Here is a 17546-nt window from a genome sequence, read left to right on the forward strand (position 1 = left end):
CTACTCGGTGCTGGTTAGGCCTCGGCTGGAGAAGTGTGTCCAGTTTTGGTCATCGATGTGTAGAAAGGACGTAGAGAAACTGGAGAGGATCCAGAGGTGACTGACAAAGATAATAGGATATCTCCATTAATTATTATTATCTCCTAGAACTGGAAGGGACCTTGGGTCATCGAGTCCAGCCCCCTGCCTTCATTAGCAGGACCAAGTACTGATTTTGCACCAGCTCCCTAAGTGGCCCCCTCAAGGACTGAACTTACAACCCGGAGTTTAGCAGGCCAATGCTCAAACCACTGAGCTATCCCTCCTCCAATGATCAAAGGGGTGGAACACAAGCCATATGAGCAAAGGCTGAAGGAACTGGGTATGTTTAGTTTGGAAAAGAGGAGATTAAGAGGTCTTCAAATACTTGAAAGGCTGATAGCCTGCCATAAAAAAGATGGAGAAAAGTGGCCATTTGAGCGCTGCAGACAGACTGCACCTGGGTGTGTACCTCAAGCTAGTGCAGGGTAGTGCTTTGTCTCCCGCTAGTGGGTGGAGCAGGTCTGGATGTTTAATATGGGCTTTTAGATGGAGAGGTTCCAGGATTCAGTCTCTGCAAAGCGACTCAGGCAGGGCAGGTGTGTGGGATCCACGCAGGCCGAGATCCGTCCCTTCTGAGTGCTCAGATCCACTCGTGACTATAAGTGCAACCAGCACAGGTACAGAATCAAGCCAAGTGTTAATGAGTCCCTCAGCCTCCTCCCTCACCATCAGGAATAAGGAAGAGGAAAACCTGGAGGGGATCCCGTGGCCACTTGGAACAGGGCCTAGGTGGGGTCTTGCGGTGCTTGGAGTGAGGCTGGGAAAAGAGCGTCTGCTTGCCGAGCTGAGTAGTTGGTGTTGCTTGTTTCCCAGGTGTGCTGAGCAGGAGGGCTGGACTCGTAAGAGGATCATTTCAGAGGGTTTAAACGGTGGGATCTACTGACTAGAGTACAGGATTAGCAGACCTGGGTTCTGTTCCCAGCTCCATTGCTGGCCTGCTGGCTGACCTTGAGCAAGTCACAGCCCTGCTCTGTGCCTCAGTTTCCCTCAAGATGGGGATGATACTACCCACCTCCCAGAAGGTTCCGTTAATGTCTGTTTGTAAAGCGCTGTGAGGTCCCTGTCTCCGCACAAGGGCCAAGAGTCTTAACTGCTCTGTTCCCTAGAGAGAGAGACGCCGCAGTGAACTGACCTGGGCTTGTCTGTTTTGTTCCCCTCCTGGCTGCAGCCCAAATCGAAGTGATCCCGTGTAAGATCTGCGGAGACAAGTCTTCGGGGATTCACTATGGTGTCATCACCTGTGAAGGCTGTAAGGTAAGTGATGGGCTATGTCCAGCCCTGGCACTCGGCAGGTGTAAGGAGTTGGGCATTCTCAGCCCGGTGATTCAGGGGATGGTGGCCTTGGTTTACACACCTCTTTGGCGTGAGCCGTCTGCTCGCCCAGCGCTGGGGCAGGGGTTTCCAAAGGAGCCTACGCCAGCCAGACGCCAGATCCCATTGAAGGTCCCAGCCTAGGAGCATTGCCGGGCAGGGGCCGGATACACTGGTTGAGCTGCTTGGGGACAAATCGCAGGGCACCTCCCTGGCTCTGGTCACCATCCTACTAGCACCACCGCTGGCCTCCACCTCCCCCACCCCTTCGTCCCTTCCCTGGGTCTGGCATTGCTCCCTCCCTACTCTGGAACAGCCCCTGGTTCCCATTGCATGGGCCAAGGCTGGACAAAGCACAAGAGACCATCTTCCCCAGGAACAATCTTAGGCTGGGATGGGCCAGGTGCCCCCACTGGGCCTTTTCCATCCCCACCCTCGGAAGACCAGACCACGTGGGGGATCCCCACCCCACCCCTTTTTGAACCGTCCTCCTTCCCGCGCAGGGTTTCTTCCGGAGAAGCCAGCAGAATAACGCCAGCTACTCCTGCTCGCGCCAGAGGAACTGCCTGATCGACCGGACCAACCGGAACCGGTGCCAGCACTGCCGCCTGCAGAAATGTCTGGCGCTGGGCATGTCGCGTGACGGTGAGTCTGCTCCCAAGGCCTGGGGGTCGGCTGGGCCCCTAGGGGATCGGGGAGATGCAGGCCGGGCCGCTCAGTGGGGAATATTAATAGGCTCTGAGCCAGGACTCTTGAATTCCTGGCCGTGCCAGGGATCTTGGGTAAGTCTCGTCAGTTTCAGCTGTAAGCTCCTTGGAGCAGGGACTGTCCCCCTATCTGTGTGCTCAGCACCTACCACAGTGGGGGCCCTGATCCCAGCTGGGGCCTCTGCTCGCTGCTGCTAATCAAAGGAGGGGAAAATCCCATCATCGGAATGTACCAAAATAATCACCCCAGCCCTGGAGCCTCAGGGCATTGCCCTGCCCCCCTCCTACTCCTTTGGCCCCTGCCTGGGGAGTGGAGTTGTTGTTAACCCTTGGTTTGCCACTGCGCCCCATCCACGCGCCCAAGCCCACCGGCCCTGCTTCCTTCTCCCCAGCGGTGAAGTTCGGCCGCATGTCCAAGAAGCAGCGGGACAGCCTGTATGCGGAGGTGCAGAAGCACCAGCAAAACCAGGAGCAGAACGGGGTCTCCAAGGACGACTCCGAGGCCCTGGCACGGGTCTACCCCACCAGCGTGAGCAGTGGGGTCTCGGACCTGGACGACATCTCCCCGCTGTCGGACGGGCTCCTCTTCGACTTCCCACTCACCCCCGATGGAGGCAGCACCTACTACAACCTCGACCTCCTGACCTCGGCCCAGCCCTCGCCCGACCAGTCCAGCATGGACGTCAGCGATGCCAAACTCATCAAGCAGGAGTCCATCTACGAGCTGATGCTGGAGCCCGGCCTCTTTGCCCACGGCACCCTGGAGGGCAGCCAGCTCGCCTCGGACATTTCAATGCTCGAGATCGGTCAGTACCTGCCCCCCAACCCAGACATAAGAGAAGGCATGAGCTGAATTTTGCAGGGCTCAGAGCAACCACCCATCGGTAGGGCTGACCCCCAGACCTTCAGCATTGAAAGCGCAGGCCTCTATGCTTGAGCTAAAGGAGCATTTCTGCTAGTGGGGAGCAGTAGTAGGCTATCATCTCATGTGGGCCCGTCCCTAAACAGGGGGGCTACATGCTGATAGCAGAAGATAAAGTGGGGACTCCCAGTCTCTGGTCCTGCTCTCTCCTGGAGCCTCCTGCAGTCCCCTCCCCGTGAGTCTGGCACCCACCTGTGATTAATGTGCACAAGCCTTGGCAAGTAGTGTCAGGCTAAGTACTGTTAGGCCTCAAACTTCCGGAAGTTGTAGGAAACGAGTACAGTTGAATCCTGCAAGCATAAGCATAATCTATCTGGGAAGCTTCATAGACTGAAAAGGAAACTTTGTAAATATAGATACAGACTTGTGGTTACTATGCTCTGCAACCAGACACCTCTTTAAGCTGATTGGGGCATTTTTGAGTCTAGCAAATTGACCACAATCCATTGGGGTTTCCCCGCGCAGGTTCGAATCCTGCCGACTACGCCATGTGGAGATTAATGGAAGGAGGAGGCACACATCAGAGCCTTAGGGGGGCTCACATCAGGGCCCTAGTGGGGCTCTGGGTGATCGCTACTTCCCACCACCCAACACAGATGTAATGAGGTTGAGTAGTGTCCGCAAAAGAGAAACTAAACAACTAATTATTCCTCAAGAAAGGTTTTTAATGACTTATGACTATAAAGGCAACACAGACAGAATGTGTCTAATGACTTTACGTGTACTGTAACCATCCCCAACCAACACAAATTCATATGCAATACTGATATATTATTCAACGATAGTTTACTAATTTTAACCTACCTATTAACTTATTTAACAACTTATAAACTTTTACTGACTTTTATGATAAACTTGATGGTAACTTATACTGAAGACAGGCACAGTGACTTGTAAAGCTTTTATGATTTATAAACTGCTAACTTCACCAATGCTGTACCCGGTTTCAGCAAGGCACAAAACATATACAGTTACTATATATTGATTAACTATTGACTACTACTATTTTTAAACAACTTAGACTTAACCTATAGTATTAATACAGACTTAAGATTAACCAGCTCGAGCATAACCAGACCTTTTTAAAATCTTACCCTGCCTTCGTCCAAAGATGATACATTACCTTCAGTTGACCATTTCCTGCACTGGCCAGGTACAGATAGTCAGTGAAGCGCAAGTCCCTTTGGTTCAGGGGGTGTATGTGAGCCTGACAAAGAGCGATCTCCTTTAGGTCAACACACACACACACACACGCCTCTGCATCTTATTTATACGGTATTTGCTGGCCGTGCTTCAAAACAAGTCAACCAATCAAGGTGGCCAAATATTCCAGGGTGGCATTTGCCGACACTACTCAACCTCATTACATCTGTGTTGGGTGGTGGGAAGTAGCGATCACCCAGAGCCCCACTAGGGCCCTGACATGAGCCCCCCTAAGGCTCTGATGTGTGCCTCCTCCTTCCATTAATCTCCACACCACACACCTAAAGCGTCCCACTCTGGGAGTGTGTCCATGCAGGGCTAATGCAGTCCCAGCTACAAGGATGGAGGCTGGAGAAAGCCCTTTGGGGGGTAGGGCAGCTGTGGCGGGAACTGTCCTCTCCCACTCCCACCAGAACTGAGCAGCGTCAGGAGGAAAATAGTCCCCCCAAACTCAGCTCCTAACATCCTTGAGACCCAGAACATGCCCCACACCCTGCTAAGCTGCAGTCCAGCCTGTACCCCACTGATCAGCCAACTGCCTGAATTCCATCTCACTCACAACACATAAATCCTATAACAAACCCGAGGCAGCTAAGAACTTTGAAGCAGGGACAAACCCCAGATCCTTCTGCTCTGAAAGCACAAGGCCCCTTGCACCTGAGCTAAGGAGAATCCCCACTGGCACTATAGGGCCTAAGACACACAGCTGGATCAGTTCTGACTCCACCCAGGAGAAGGCAGTGGCACATATAGACACGCGACAGCTCATCACAACACATCGGTAGCTGAGGCTATGCTGGCAACGCGCCAGGAGCTCTGAGGCTGCCTATGCGCTGCATTAGTCCCTGGGGCTGCCCTGTCTTCGAGGAAGCCTGTCTGCCCCCGTAGGACCCAGGGCCCTGTCTCCCAGGCCCTGAGTCTCAGCTGTGCTTTGTGCTTCTTTCGGCAGACCGGATCGCTCAGAACGTGGTCAAGTCCCACCTGGAGACCTGCCAGTACACGACGGAGGAGCTCAAGAGGCTAGCATGGATGTTGTACACCCAGGAGGAGATCAGGAGCTTGCAGAACAAGGTAACTTCCCCTTGCTTCCTACCAGCCCCCGGGGCCTGTGCCTCACTGCCCCACACAACAGGCTGCTCTAGATACCCAATCCCCGGCACTAACCTCTCCCGGGTCAGGGCGCACGTACGGGAGATCGTCATGGGACGCCCCTCTGTCTCAGAGTGCCAGCTGCCCTGGGAGTGCGATGGCAGCTTTCCAGCTGGAGAGGCTGTGCAGCCTGTGGGGATGGGGTTGGGGAAGGGATATCGGCTGTGATGGGGATGCTAAGTCACTGCCTCATGGGGCTGAGCACGCCCTGCGGTTAGGGGCAGAACCCCAAGGCGTGGATCTGCGAGTGGGGGAGCACAGCTTTGTGGTTAGGGGTACACATGCCCTAGGGTTGGTGCAGCAGAATCCCCAGGCCACGTACCCTGGTGTTCCAGACCATCACCTAGTGGGGCAGGGGAGTGGAGACAGGGGTGAACCAGGCTGGGTCACAGCAAGGCAGGGCTCTTTCTGGAAGCCATCTCCTTGAACTCCAAAATCCAAGCTAACATTTTGGGGGGGCGGGAGGGGGAGTGAACATGGGGGGGGGGGAACCAGACGCCTTTAGCCTTAATATTGTGAAATAGACGTAATATCCCAGAACCAAGTGTAACTGCTGCAGCCATGTCTGCCTGAGTCTGCAGGCAGCGTGAAAGACTGGGGAGGAACCTGAAAGACTGCCTTTAAGGGCTCTGTGAGGCCCCTGTCTATTTCAAGGGGTCGTTCACTCTGAAGTTTAATGATGGCCAATTTAAATGGCTGACCAAAGCAAAAAAGAGGCGGAACCATCATATTATGAAGATCCACTGCGAGTGGAAGCTCATTTTGGTGACAAGTGGGTGGAGCTTAGTTAGTGAGTGGCGCCTGGGAGGGAACCACTACTTATATTCCCCACCCCCACTTCGATTCAGTCCTTGGATGGAGCAAATGGCCCAGGGATGCCTTGGATTTCAGCGGGAGTTGAACACCCTGGGAAGGGAGATGCATGAAGATTTGCGGGTGGGGGTGTGCATTCTGGGGCGTGGGGCGCAGAACCCCATACAGCGCACCCCCCAGGATGGGACAGTATACAAAGGAGCCCCTGTGCTTGGTCCCCTGTGGCGTGTGGGGGGGAGGGAGGGTGATGTGCGGAAGGGAGCTGCTGCCCCTGATGCGCCCCCTGTTGTGCTCACAGAGCTGCGAGACCATGTGGCAGCAGTGCTCCCTGCAGATCTCCAACGCCATTCAGTACGTGGTGGAGTTCGCCAAGCGCATCGACGGCTTCATGGAGCTCTGCCAGAACGACCAGATCATCCTCCTCAAAGCAGGTGAGAGAGCGGGGAGACGGACCCCACCACGCAGACAGGTTCCTCCCCACGCCCTTCTGGGGTGGCAAAATCCCCCCTCAGCCTTCTAGGCACTGATAGACAGTCTGGCCCCTGGCCTGGTCCCCAGGCAGCACAATGGGGCTGGCCTAGTGCCCCAGGGGCTGGGGAGCCAGGCACAACCTAGGGCCACCCTAACTGGCCCTTACATGCCCCCATAGGAACCTCAGTGCTGGGTGGGGGCGGGGCTAGGGTGGGAGGGGGCGGAGCCAATGTGAAAGGCTTCAGCGCCGTTTAGCACAGAGCACTATGGAGATTCTGGGCTGCTCTGGTCTATGGAGAAGCCCTACATTAGAGCCCCTTGGGGCTGCTCTGATTTACGTCTGGGCCATTCCCAGAGCAGCCCAGATTGAAGAATGGCTGAAAGCCGCCTTCTCCGCACCGCGCTGCGCCTCGTAAAAGATTAGGGTTGGAAGAGACCTCAGGCGGTCGTCTAGTCCAACCTCCTGGAGGCTCAGCCTGGGATTTCAACAGGGGGACGTCCACAGGGCCACTTCCTCGTTCCTTCCCTTTCTCTTCCTCCATTCTCTCCTTGCTGTTCTCTCCTCTTTCCCCCACCAACACTTCTCCCTCTTACTCACCCCCACCCTCCTCCTTCCCCTGCCATCTGCATCCCTCCTTCTTCCTCGCTCTGATTTCCAGACTGAGGTGGGTCTGGCACTTTCTTAGCACCCGCTGAGCCCCGCTGCCCCCCCAAATCTCCCACCTCATGACACACGCAGGTCCGTCCCACTTCCCACTGTGGGCAGGTGGAGTGGGTGGTGGGGAGGAGGATCCCAAGAACTGTCAGGAGCTGGAGCCCAGAGCCAATGGGGGAGCATGTCAGACACCACTGGTGATGGTGGGAGGCCCAGGGGGCATCTCACGGCATGGGGGCCTCTGGCTCAAGAGCCTCCTCACTGGCTCTCCTGCTTGGGAGGAGATGAGGGGCAGGGGCATCTCCCAGCACCCACCCCTTCCTGGAGAGATGGAGGCACCCCCGAGGTGTGACACACACACACACACACACACAGGGCCATGCCGGGAGCAGCCTCTCTGCTGTCAGCCCGGTGGCTTGGGCAGCTTGTCGTCTCCAGAACCAGCTTGGAGACACATCTTCCTGCCTGGCCTCTTTCTGATCACAACCAGCAGCTGGTGGTGCTGGGTAAGAGAGAGAGAACAGGAAACATGAAGGCGCCAGGGCGGAGAATCAGGATCATGTAGAGCCACAGCCTTGATGGTCCTTAACCTCCAGAGGTAACGCGCCCCAGGGTGCCAGGCTGGGAATGTTCAGGGATTAGCCGAGTCAGGGGAAAGCACAATCCCCTGTTCACCAAGCTTTCCCCATTCCCAGGCCCACAGGTGGACCTGACCTTTATTAAAGGTCCTGCATGTAGATGGGCTCAACTATGCATGTCCAGGTCTGGAGTTCATCCCCCACCGGGTTTGGAGGGGTTCAGATCCAGAGTTTCGCTTTGGCTCATTAGGAAGCTCAGAGAAAGCAACAGATTTTGGATCCAGGTCTGGTTTTCAATGCCCTCCCCCCACTCCCCACAAGTACAGGGGCGTTGGGATCTTGGGAGGCACCAGGTGTGTCTCTCTGCGGCTTCCAGCTCCCATAAGCATCCAAGTGCATTTCAGATCCAACCTCTTAACCCCTGGGGATCCCCCTCCCACCCCACGACCACTAAGGAATAGACAGAAGGAAACCATCCTGCACCGATAATCCTGGACGAGACCTGATAAGTCTCTTCCATCTCTGCTTCCTAGGGGCCTGATCTTCAGCAGTGCTCCAACTCCAGCTGTGTCAATGGGGGCTGCAGATGCTCAGTCCTTCTGAAAACCCTTGTGAATCTAGCTAGTTCTCACAGCATCCGTCTCTTTGGTATCTTTGCCCACATAGAGTCAGAAGGGACCTGAGTTCTAATACTGATTCAGCCAATGACTCGCGGGGCAAATTGTGTCCCCACTCCATGCCTCAGTTTCCCATGACTACCTCTCAGGGGTGTTGTGAGGGTAACTTAGTGAACGTCTGAGCAGTGCCCTACACCTCTGCAGCACTGTATAAATGTCGTCGTGACAATGCTGGCTGTTTTATACACTTTTAGGCCTGAATAGCGTGGATTCTCTCTTGCCAGCGCAAAGCGGGTATAAAATGATCCCGCTGTATTCTGATAGCACTTGGCACTGGTGTAAATAACTGTCCAGAACCAGGGCCGGCTCCAGGTTTTCTGCCGCCCCAAGCGGCGGGGAAAAAAAAAAAAAAAAAAAAGGCCCGATTGGCGGCACTTCGGCGGCAGCTCAATCGCGCTGCTCCATTCTTCGGCGGCACTTCGGCAACGGGTCCTTCACTCCCTCTCTTCCTCTTCGGCGGCACTTCGGCGGCAGCTCAAAGAGGAAGAGAGGGACTGAGGGACCCGCCGCTGAATTCCCGCCAAAGACCCGTGCCGCCCCAATAGCGGACGGAGTGCCGCTGCCGCCCCTTTGTATTGGCCGCCCCAAGCACCTACTTCCTTAGCTGGTGCCTGGAGCCGGCCCTGTCCAGAACTACTAAAGAATTAGGCCCTGGGTTTCTAGTCAGTTTCACCTTCCAGCTCTCAGGCACTAACTAAAGCGGGTTGGAATTTTTCGTTCGCAATGGGGGAGGGGGTGTTTCCAACCAAAAATGGCTTTTTCGTCAAAGTGGAAATTTCCCTGGGAATTGTCGAATGTTGCCGAAATTTTTAATTGAAAACCCAGAAAACTTTTGAAGAAAAATATCAGTGAAAATGACACGCTCTTTGTTCTTGTCTACGTTTTCCTGGGAATTAAGACACCTTTCCTGACCGGCTCAGACACTAACCCCACGCTGGAGGGTCAGATTTTCCATTACTACAACTACTGCTCCTCTCTGAACTCTAAAGCGACTGCTCTGACCTTCTTCCCACTAGAAATATCCCAGCAGCCAGAGCCAAGCGTAGAATCCACTTTTATTATTATTATTTCTGATGTGGATTGCAGGAGGGCCCTCGAGCCCCATTCACAGATCAGGTCCCCCTGTGTAAGGTGCTGTCCTGCCCCAAAGAGGCAGAGCTCAAAGCAGCAATAGTGCCGCAAGGCTTGTCTCCAAGCCTTCAGGTTCCCAGATCACAAGGCTGGCCCTGGTCTGTATTGCATCAGCAAGGTCACTCCCTTAAAGGAAACAGTCCTGCACCCACTGAAGTTGAGGGGAGTTTTGCCATTGACTTGAATGGGATCAGGTCCAAATGATGAAGCTGCAGTTGTTCATTCAGCCAATGTAACAGGTCTCTCGTGGCACACAAAAACTGTTGATGGACTCTTAGCAGCCGATTTGAATTGGTGGGGGCGCTTCCTTATGGCTGGATACTAGCTTGTTTTGTTGTTGTTTTGTTTTAAGGGCAGTGAATCTCACCGGGAAAGTGCCAGGTTAAAAGTTGTTCTTTTTAGGAATCAGCAAACAGAGAAACAAATCCCCTAGGTTTCTAACAACCCCTTGGTGCATTTAAGAGAATGGATGGTGCTCATTGGCTTTCTGTGCTATATTCGGCTCTCAGGGGGGAAAACAGATTAATCCATTTCGCTTTTGTGTTCCACTCCGAAGTCCCAAGTTAGTTTTTTGTTTGCGTCGAGCGCTTGTGCAATCCCAATACATCGGAACTGGCTTCAAATGCAAAACCCTGCTTTCACTGCCATTTATAAACTACAGCAGAAGTACAGGAACATCTGTGCACTTTTGCTACTGAGAAGGAAAGGTGAAGGAGGAGCCTTCGACCCTGGGGCTGGAGCCAATCCAGTGTGCTTTCTGATTGCGTACAGATGATTGTTTACCATTGAGAGCTCTCACCACATGTACAGTCCCCGACACTCCCTTCCTGTTAGATTTTCACACATGAAGGCCCCGATCCTACAGTCAGGTCCATGCTAGCAGATCAGACTGCGGGATTGGGGAGCCAAAATTTGGTGTTAAGCTCCCCCCCCGGGTCTGATTCTCCCTTGCACTGCCATTTACAGCAGGGAAAAGCATCCGTCCATTTCGCCCTGATGGAAACCACCCCATGAAGGGTAGGGTGATGGAGAATCAGGCCGCGTCTTCAGTGCAGGCTAACTGCGAGTTGGGCAATCCTAGGTTAGTCATCTCACAGTAACCCAGTGTCGAGAGCACAGCCATACCACAGCCGTAACACGCCCACATCCACCCTGGCGCTGTGCATGGTTGTGAGAGACAATACGGATAGCTGGGCACCTCCCGGCTACATCTGTTTCTATAGCAACCTGCATTGGTTCCTCACCAACGTCTTCCCTCCTGCAACCCATGCGCCTCCCTCCAAATTCCATACAGGTTGCTACACTTCAAACCAAATGCTGCCTAGTTTATATGCCTTAGCACATGGAATCTAACCAACCTCTTCCTTTCTTCCTTCCATTTTTTTATTTTGTTTTTACCTGCTCCTTTCTTTGTAATCCACCGTTACATTGGTCCTTTGATCTCTCTGCTTTCCGTTGCTAACTGACTGGGTCATATTTCCCTTTGTTGAAATATCATGGTCACAAATTGCTCTTTTTAAAAAAAACCAACATTGGGATTTTTTAAACACTTTAAAAAAATCATTTGGAATTTACACTTGAATTGGGGGTGGCGGGGTTGTTGGTCTGGATTATTTTTTTTTTTTTGTCCTTGGATGACGGAAATGCTCCCTTACCCTCCTCCTTTCCCTCCTCCTCCTCGTTGTCTGTTGTTTTTCTGCCTGCATTAGGTTGCCTGGAAGTGCTTCTGATCCGAATGATTCGGGCATTCAACCCTTTAAATAACACGGTGCTCTTCGAGGGGAAATACGGTGGCATGCAGATGTTCAAGTCGCTTGGTAAGAGCTGGTTTGTTTGCTTTTGTCCTTGCGGGGTGATGGGGGTGAGTTTATGACTCTTCTTTAAAGCTTCTTATGGTGAAAACATAGCAGTGAATCCTACAGAAAGGGTCCCAGTCACTGCATTAACGTCATGGCAAGGAGTAAGGGGGAAAGCATCAGAAGCACCTAGGGGATTTAGGAACATAATGAAAGTCACTGAGTCTTGTCTTCCTGTCTAGCACTTCTTCTTGCAGAATCCCATAGTTTATATTCTCAGAGGCTGGCTAGCAAATGGGACAGTGGCTAATGGGCTCTAGGCTGTCATTCTGACCCCAGCCTAGATTGGGTGCCTCCCAAAGGTGTATCCAGCTAATGGCTGGTTGGTCTTTGTGCCGCAAGCTGATGGGTCTCAGTCTGGGCCCTAGTGGACGTGTGCTAACAAAGTGTAGGCCCCAATCCTGCAATGGGATCCACATGGGTGGACCCTGCACCCATTGATTTTAATGGGCAGGGCCATATGGAGGTGGCCTTCACCCCAGTGCCTTTGGCTTGTGATGCAGGGATTCTTTCATTGGAGACCTGCTGGGTTCCTCCCCATTTGCCTGCTTAGTCTCCGGGAGCCTTCTAAGTGACTCCCTTCAGGAGAGGAGCCCGGAGACTTGGGGACAGAGGCAGATTTCTTGCAGTGAAGGGGTCTGCGGCACTGGGATGTAATGTGCTTCTCGTTCCCATGTTTTCTCTTTAGGCTGCGACGACCTTATCAATGCCGTCTTCGAGCTCGGGAGGAACCTGTGCCGGCTACAGCTCTCGGACGAGGAGATTGCACTGTTCACTGCAGCCGTCCTGCTCTCTCCAGGTAGGGGGACAGGCGAATGGCAATGTCTGTTCTGCATTCAAGGAGCTCGCAGAGCCGCGAGCTCCAGGAGAGAGTGTTTTGGCTGTGATTCTGGGGAGAGTTAACCCTAAGCCTTATCAGAGAAATTGAAGACCCACTAGATCATTGTCAGGTGGAGCAAATGAAGAGCATGGATCTGACCTGGCTGCTGATGGCGTCTATGGCAAAACTCCCCAGTGAGAGCAGGACTGAAGCCTGAGCTTCTGCTGCTCAAGGAGCAAAGCAGTTGCTTGGGAAGTTGCTTGCATGTAGCGCATCCTTCAGCTCTTTGCTGTAGGGACGGAGCCCTTTAGTTGAAGAGGCTTGTACTAAACAGAAATCCCACTCCAAGATCCAGGGAGAGCTGCCTGATGTTCTCCAACTTTGCTCTCCTCCTTCAAGTCTCCAAGCCTTGTAGTACAAGGGTAATCCACTCTCATGCTTCAGGGCGTAAAACTGATGGCTGCTGGGGTCAGGAAAGAACCGCCCCTGTACACAGTTGGGCACTAGTGGGGGCTGAACCGTTCTCAAGCATCAGGCATTGGCCACCAACAGAGGCCGCATGTCAGACCAATGGCCCAGTGGAAAATTCTTGTAACCTTAAGTGCTGTACTGAGCCCTCTTCCCCCCCGCCCCCTTTTCTCCACTTCCTGCCAGATCTGGTTCTGGAATTTGGAGCCCTCTCCAGCCAAGACAAATGTGTGAGGACAAGCGAGAGGTGTCACTGGGGGGGTGGGAAATGATCACAAAGCAAAGTAGTGACCTGTAGCTCCCTGCATATGAAGGGCAGGAAAATCAGTTAAGGAAACACCCCCTCCCCCGCAGCGTTGCCATGCTATGCAGGATTCAGCCATTTCCCGGGGCTGACGTGAGCTTTGGCTGTCGATTCGCAGATCGCCCTTGGCTCACGGAATCCAAGAAGGTGCAGAAGCTCCAGGACAAGATCTACATAGCCCTGCAGCACGAGATCCAGAAGAAACACTCCAGCGAGGATAAGCTCTCGAAGGTAACGGAGCCGACTGGGAGCAGGCAGGCGGAACGGGGGTGGAATTGCACTACGGAAAAACAAGGGCTGAACATTAAGGGGAAATGGTCCCGATACCGAGGACCGTTGTACTGTGGGATTGGCTCTCAGCGGGGGAGGGTAGCCTTACTCCTAGGGACATTTACAACTAAACTGGACAAAGCCCCTGGTGGATAGACCGTAGGGATCCTCCTGCGTTGGCTGGATTCGCTAGGTCCTACGGGAATAGTTCTCACTTCCTAAATGTTAAGGCCATTAGAATCTTCTAACCTGACTCCTTGCATAGCACAAGGCCTCTAGCATTGAGTGAACGGGCTACGTCCTTTCTAACAGCGCTTCATCAAGGCTTGATTCTGGCATGACATACAGCCTGGGCTGGGGGGGGGGGGGGGGGGACAAAGCATCACAGCAGAGTTGTTCTCCCACAACCTGGGGTGAGCTTTGTTACTTAATTATAGTGGAACCTGCTGCAGGGGCCGGCCAAGGAAGCTCTCCTCTCACTCAAGTGCAAGAGGCCTGTGTGTTAAGAACGGAGGGGTTAGGGTTCGAGTACCAGGTGTGGGTGAGGTTTACGTATCTGCCGTCTGTAGTGCAAGGGCTCGTTTGTGACTCTCAGGATCGAGTGATTATGGTACCGTCGGGCAGGCAGGAGGAGGAAACCTCAGCCGTAGATTTTCAGGGCTGTTGAAAACCAACCCAGCTGCTCCCTTGATTCTCCCAGGCCCCAGGGAGAGCCAAATCATTTCCCCCTGAGAACAGCAAGCCCCTAGGGTAGACGCATTGTACCGGTTCAAAACGGGGCTTGATCTGGTGCCTCTCAGCCCTGGTCCGTTCCCAGAGGCAGTCACCCAGGCGCAGCACAGCATCTTCAGGGTTTCACGCTGCTGTAGCCACATCGCTGTCATGACACCAGGCCACGTCTAGCTAAGTCCCATCCAGTGACCGCAAAGCTTGGGCATGACTGATGCACAGCAATGCTGATCGCAAGCCCAAATCTCACTTCCTTCCCCTGCTTCTCTCCTCTGCAGATGATTTCCAAGCTGCCCTTGATGAAAACCATCTGCAACCTGCACTTGGACAAGTTGGAGTTTTTCCGGCTCCTGCATCCGGAGACCGTTATGAACTTTCCGCCCCTGTACAAGGAAGTATTCAACTCGGAGCTCCAGTACAGCGACCCGCGAGAGAGCTAAGGCTCGGAGCGGCCAGACCCTGTTTCATTTCCCAAAGTTTGGAGGGAACAGAAACATTGGGGGCCAGGGGAGGTTCATTTAACTCAAATAACCAAACCCGAGAGACCCTACGGGGTGAGGTGATCTGCCCCTCTGCCCCACCTCCTCGCTGTGGTTTGCAATAGCTCTTGAATGTAATGCACCTTGAAGGACAAGTGAACTGACTTTGCCATACCGGTGAAATGAATGTGAAATCTCCACTCCCTCGAGGAGACGCTCCAGTACCGTACCAACACCTTCCCTTAGTGCATGAATCACCATGGGGCACACACAGGCCCATGCAACAAAGCAAAGGAGCCCAGCTGCCAGCACTCATCCCAGGACCAGCCCTTGTTCTCCTCTTGTTTCATATGTATTTGTTTGTTTTAAATTAAATAAACACCAGAAAGATGGAATGAAAAAGGGGCAATACAGACTTGGTGGGATAGGTGGCTAACCAAAAACAGGCAGGGGATGGGAAGAGAAGTAAAGTCCGGAGTTGAATTGGACTGAAGCGTGGAGGGAAAAGAAGACAAAAGTAACATCTTACTCTTAATGTGCCCTGGGTTTAATGACTACCCAAGGAGCAGTGGGACAGAGCCAGGCCTGTAATGACTGGGCCGCTCTGTGGAAAACAGGGAAGTAGAAATTCAACATCGTATCCCCTTATGAAGAATCTAGCAGGGTAACTGTCCAAAGCTAACCAGAAGGGATGCTAGTGGGGTCTGCACAGGGGTAGACTCCCTGTGATCAGTGGTTTGAATGCAGGGTCAGCTGTTCCCGTCACCCCTCCGAATGCCATACATGAGTCTTTCAGGGAAGTCCCCGTCTGCCCTGTACGATCCTGGGCACTTTCTCTAAGAGAAGGGGTTTGCCTCTCTACCTGTGGCCAAATACCACTCTCCGGCTCCTTTGTAGTGCTGCAGTGCGTTGCCCTCCCAGAGGCAGCTGCATTTTAAAGGTGCTGTATGTATATAGTGTCCGTGCTTTGGGGCACCAGGCACTGCTGGAACGGTTGTTATTATAAGCAGTCGTTCGTTCAGGCCATGGCTGTCGTATTTATTTATTTGTATAGAGTCCCCTTTTAAAGTGAAATTCCCCGTCTCAGATCAGGTCTGGTGACCTTTTCTTCTCCCTAACTGCATCCAACGCTGCCATGTTAACCCTTCTTCTCCCAGAGGTGTAACCCACTCAGTGTAGCGCTCTGTCCCATTTTAGTGGGGGCTGGGCCATAGACAGAGGTTATTGAGCCTACTGCAGTGTTAGCTACCTAACTTTGGTCTTCTTGCTCGGGCAGTAGCGGCTTGTGCTTTTTAGAACCAGAGGTCCCAGGTCAATCCCTGCTACTGACATCCCAGCTGGGAATGCAGTGTTACCAAAGCATCCCGGGCCTCCTTTGGTGCTGGCTCCCACACTGCGCCTTGCATCTCCCTGTAAGGGCGGTTAATGCTCTCGTTCTCCAGGCAACATATGCTGCAAAGCGCGGTACCTGCCAAGCGTAACAGGGTTAGGGAAAAGCGGCGTGCGGCTGCTCTGTTCCTGGAGGTCGAATCATCCTCGACCCCATTTTTCAGGAGCTTTTAGCTCCTGATTTTAATGTGTTTTAGGATTCGCTCTCTGAGTTGAACCGAAATCAGGGTTCTCTCTCAGTGGATCTTTTTAGTCACAGCAAAGTTACTAGGCGGTGATGGGAGCAGCGGTCATTATTCCCCCCTCTAGCATCTTCTCCTCCCCAGAGTTTCAGTTTTGGAAGAAGCTGATGCCTCTGAGGGGGGAAAAAAAGGGACTATATTTGTGCAATCATTTGGATGGAGGGATACCATCTCCTTCCACACTGTGTAACAGCCCATAGGTTGGTTATACTGCTGGAGAGATTAAACTGTCACCTACTGTGGATTATTTTTTAGTTCTTGCTCCTGCTCCCATTGTTGCCAATGCCAAATCGTACAAGGAGAAAACCTTCTTGCCAGAGGAACAGTGGTTCCTACTGATAAATAGTCAAACTCCCAACTCCTTGCCCTTTTTCTTACTTACTACTTATGTAATTAACCTCCCCCATCCTATAAGTCACCAAGAAGGTTTGAACCTACTACCTTCATTTCTATAGTACAGCCCGCTTCATCTCTTGAGGTGAGCAAGTAACTCCATTAGCCAGCACCAGTCATAAGTTTTTCTTCTGCATGTGGCCCAGCTTCTGGAGAGGAACATGCTTTGCACTTATTCAGGCAAACCTCCCCATGAAGGCTATGGGAACTCTGCCTGACTAAAGGCAGAGTACAAATGGAGTAAGAACTTGGGACTTTCATTTTCCCTTAAAGCCACCATACACAAAATAAAGCTGGACCTTATTTCTTGTTTGTTAACCACTGTTAGATGTCTGTAGTGGGGAATATCAGAATTCTCCACCTCAGTTTATTAACATGGCATTTTTCTCCACTGATTGCATGTTCCTAAATTCACTCATCTTTCAGAAGAAGGCTGCTGGCTTTCCCAGTAGCCCGTTGCAGTATCTAGTGCCATATATTGTTCTCCAGGGCAGTGTTAGCAGGGGTGGGGACATGATATTGCTTTTTTTGCTACACCCTCTGATCCCAGAACTTTGTGGACTTGAAAAGTCAGTATTGCCTTTTTCATACACGGGGTTGTGCCTTTTTAAAAACCATTTCCAATTGCACCGATTGCTTATTGGCTATCTTCCTTGATGGACGGCAGACCTTAGGGGGCTAGCACAGCGAGGAAGGAATGTGCTTTGTTAAAGAGGTTTTTGTCAGTTTCTGCGAGAGGACAGAAATCCCTTTCTTAAAGGCAATAGCCACAGGTGTTCCAAAACGTTTGAAAAAAAAAAAAAAGGCACAATTCCCCCCTCCCCTTTTGTGTCTTTGATGTTCTCCAGACAACGTGCACAAGGTTAAAAGTCGCCATTTTCATTTCATCAGCGAAGAG

The 17546-nt window shown here is 52.5% G+C and overlaps 1 protein-coding gene across 1 annotated transcript; it reads left to right on the forward strand.

Annotated features, from left to right (window-relative positions):
- The first annotated feature begins 1224 nt into the window (after positions 1-1224).
- LOC135894051 (nuclear receptor ROR-beta-like) lies at positions 1225-14585 on the forward strand. Its single transcript, XM_065422060.1, has 9 exons — positions 1225-1335; positions 1896-2037; positions 2492-2905; positions 5174-5295; positions 6485-6617; positions 11408-11515; positions 12243-12353; positions 13265-13377; positions 14424-14585. The coding sequence occupies exons 2-9, from the start codon at positions 2025-2027 to the stop codon at positions 14583-14585; spliced, it is 1176 nt and encodes a 391-aa protein (XP_065278132.1). The 5' UTR covers positions 1225-1335; positions 1896-2024.
- The last annotated feature ends 2961 nt before the right edge of the window (positions 14586-17546 follow it).

This window comes from Emys orbicularis, chromosome 24 (genome assembly GCF_028017835.1).
Source record: "Emys orbicularis isolate rEmyOrb1 chromosome 24, rEmyOrb1.hap1, whole genome shotgun sequence".
Taxonomy (NCBI): Eukaryota; Metazoa; Chordata; order Testudines; family Emydidae; genus Emys; species Emys orbicularis.

Bases quoted from the DNA above. Each gene is read 5' to 3' on its own strand.
- LOC135894051 (XM_065422060.1), top strand. The intron at 11,516-12,242 runs GTAAGAGCTGGT...TTTTCTCTTTAG, and splicing joins GCAGATGTTCAAGTCGCTTG to GCTGCGACGACCTTATCAAT. The intron at 12,354-13,264 runs GTAGGGGGACAG...GTCGATTCGCAG, and splicing joins AGCCGTCCTGCTCTCTCCAG to ATCGCCCTTGGCTCACGGAA.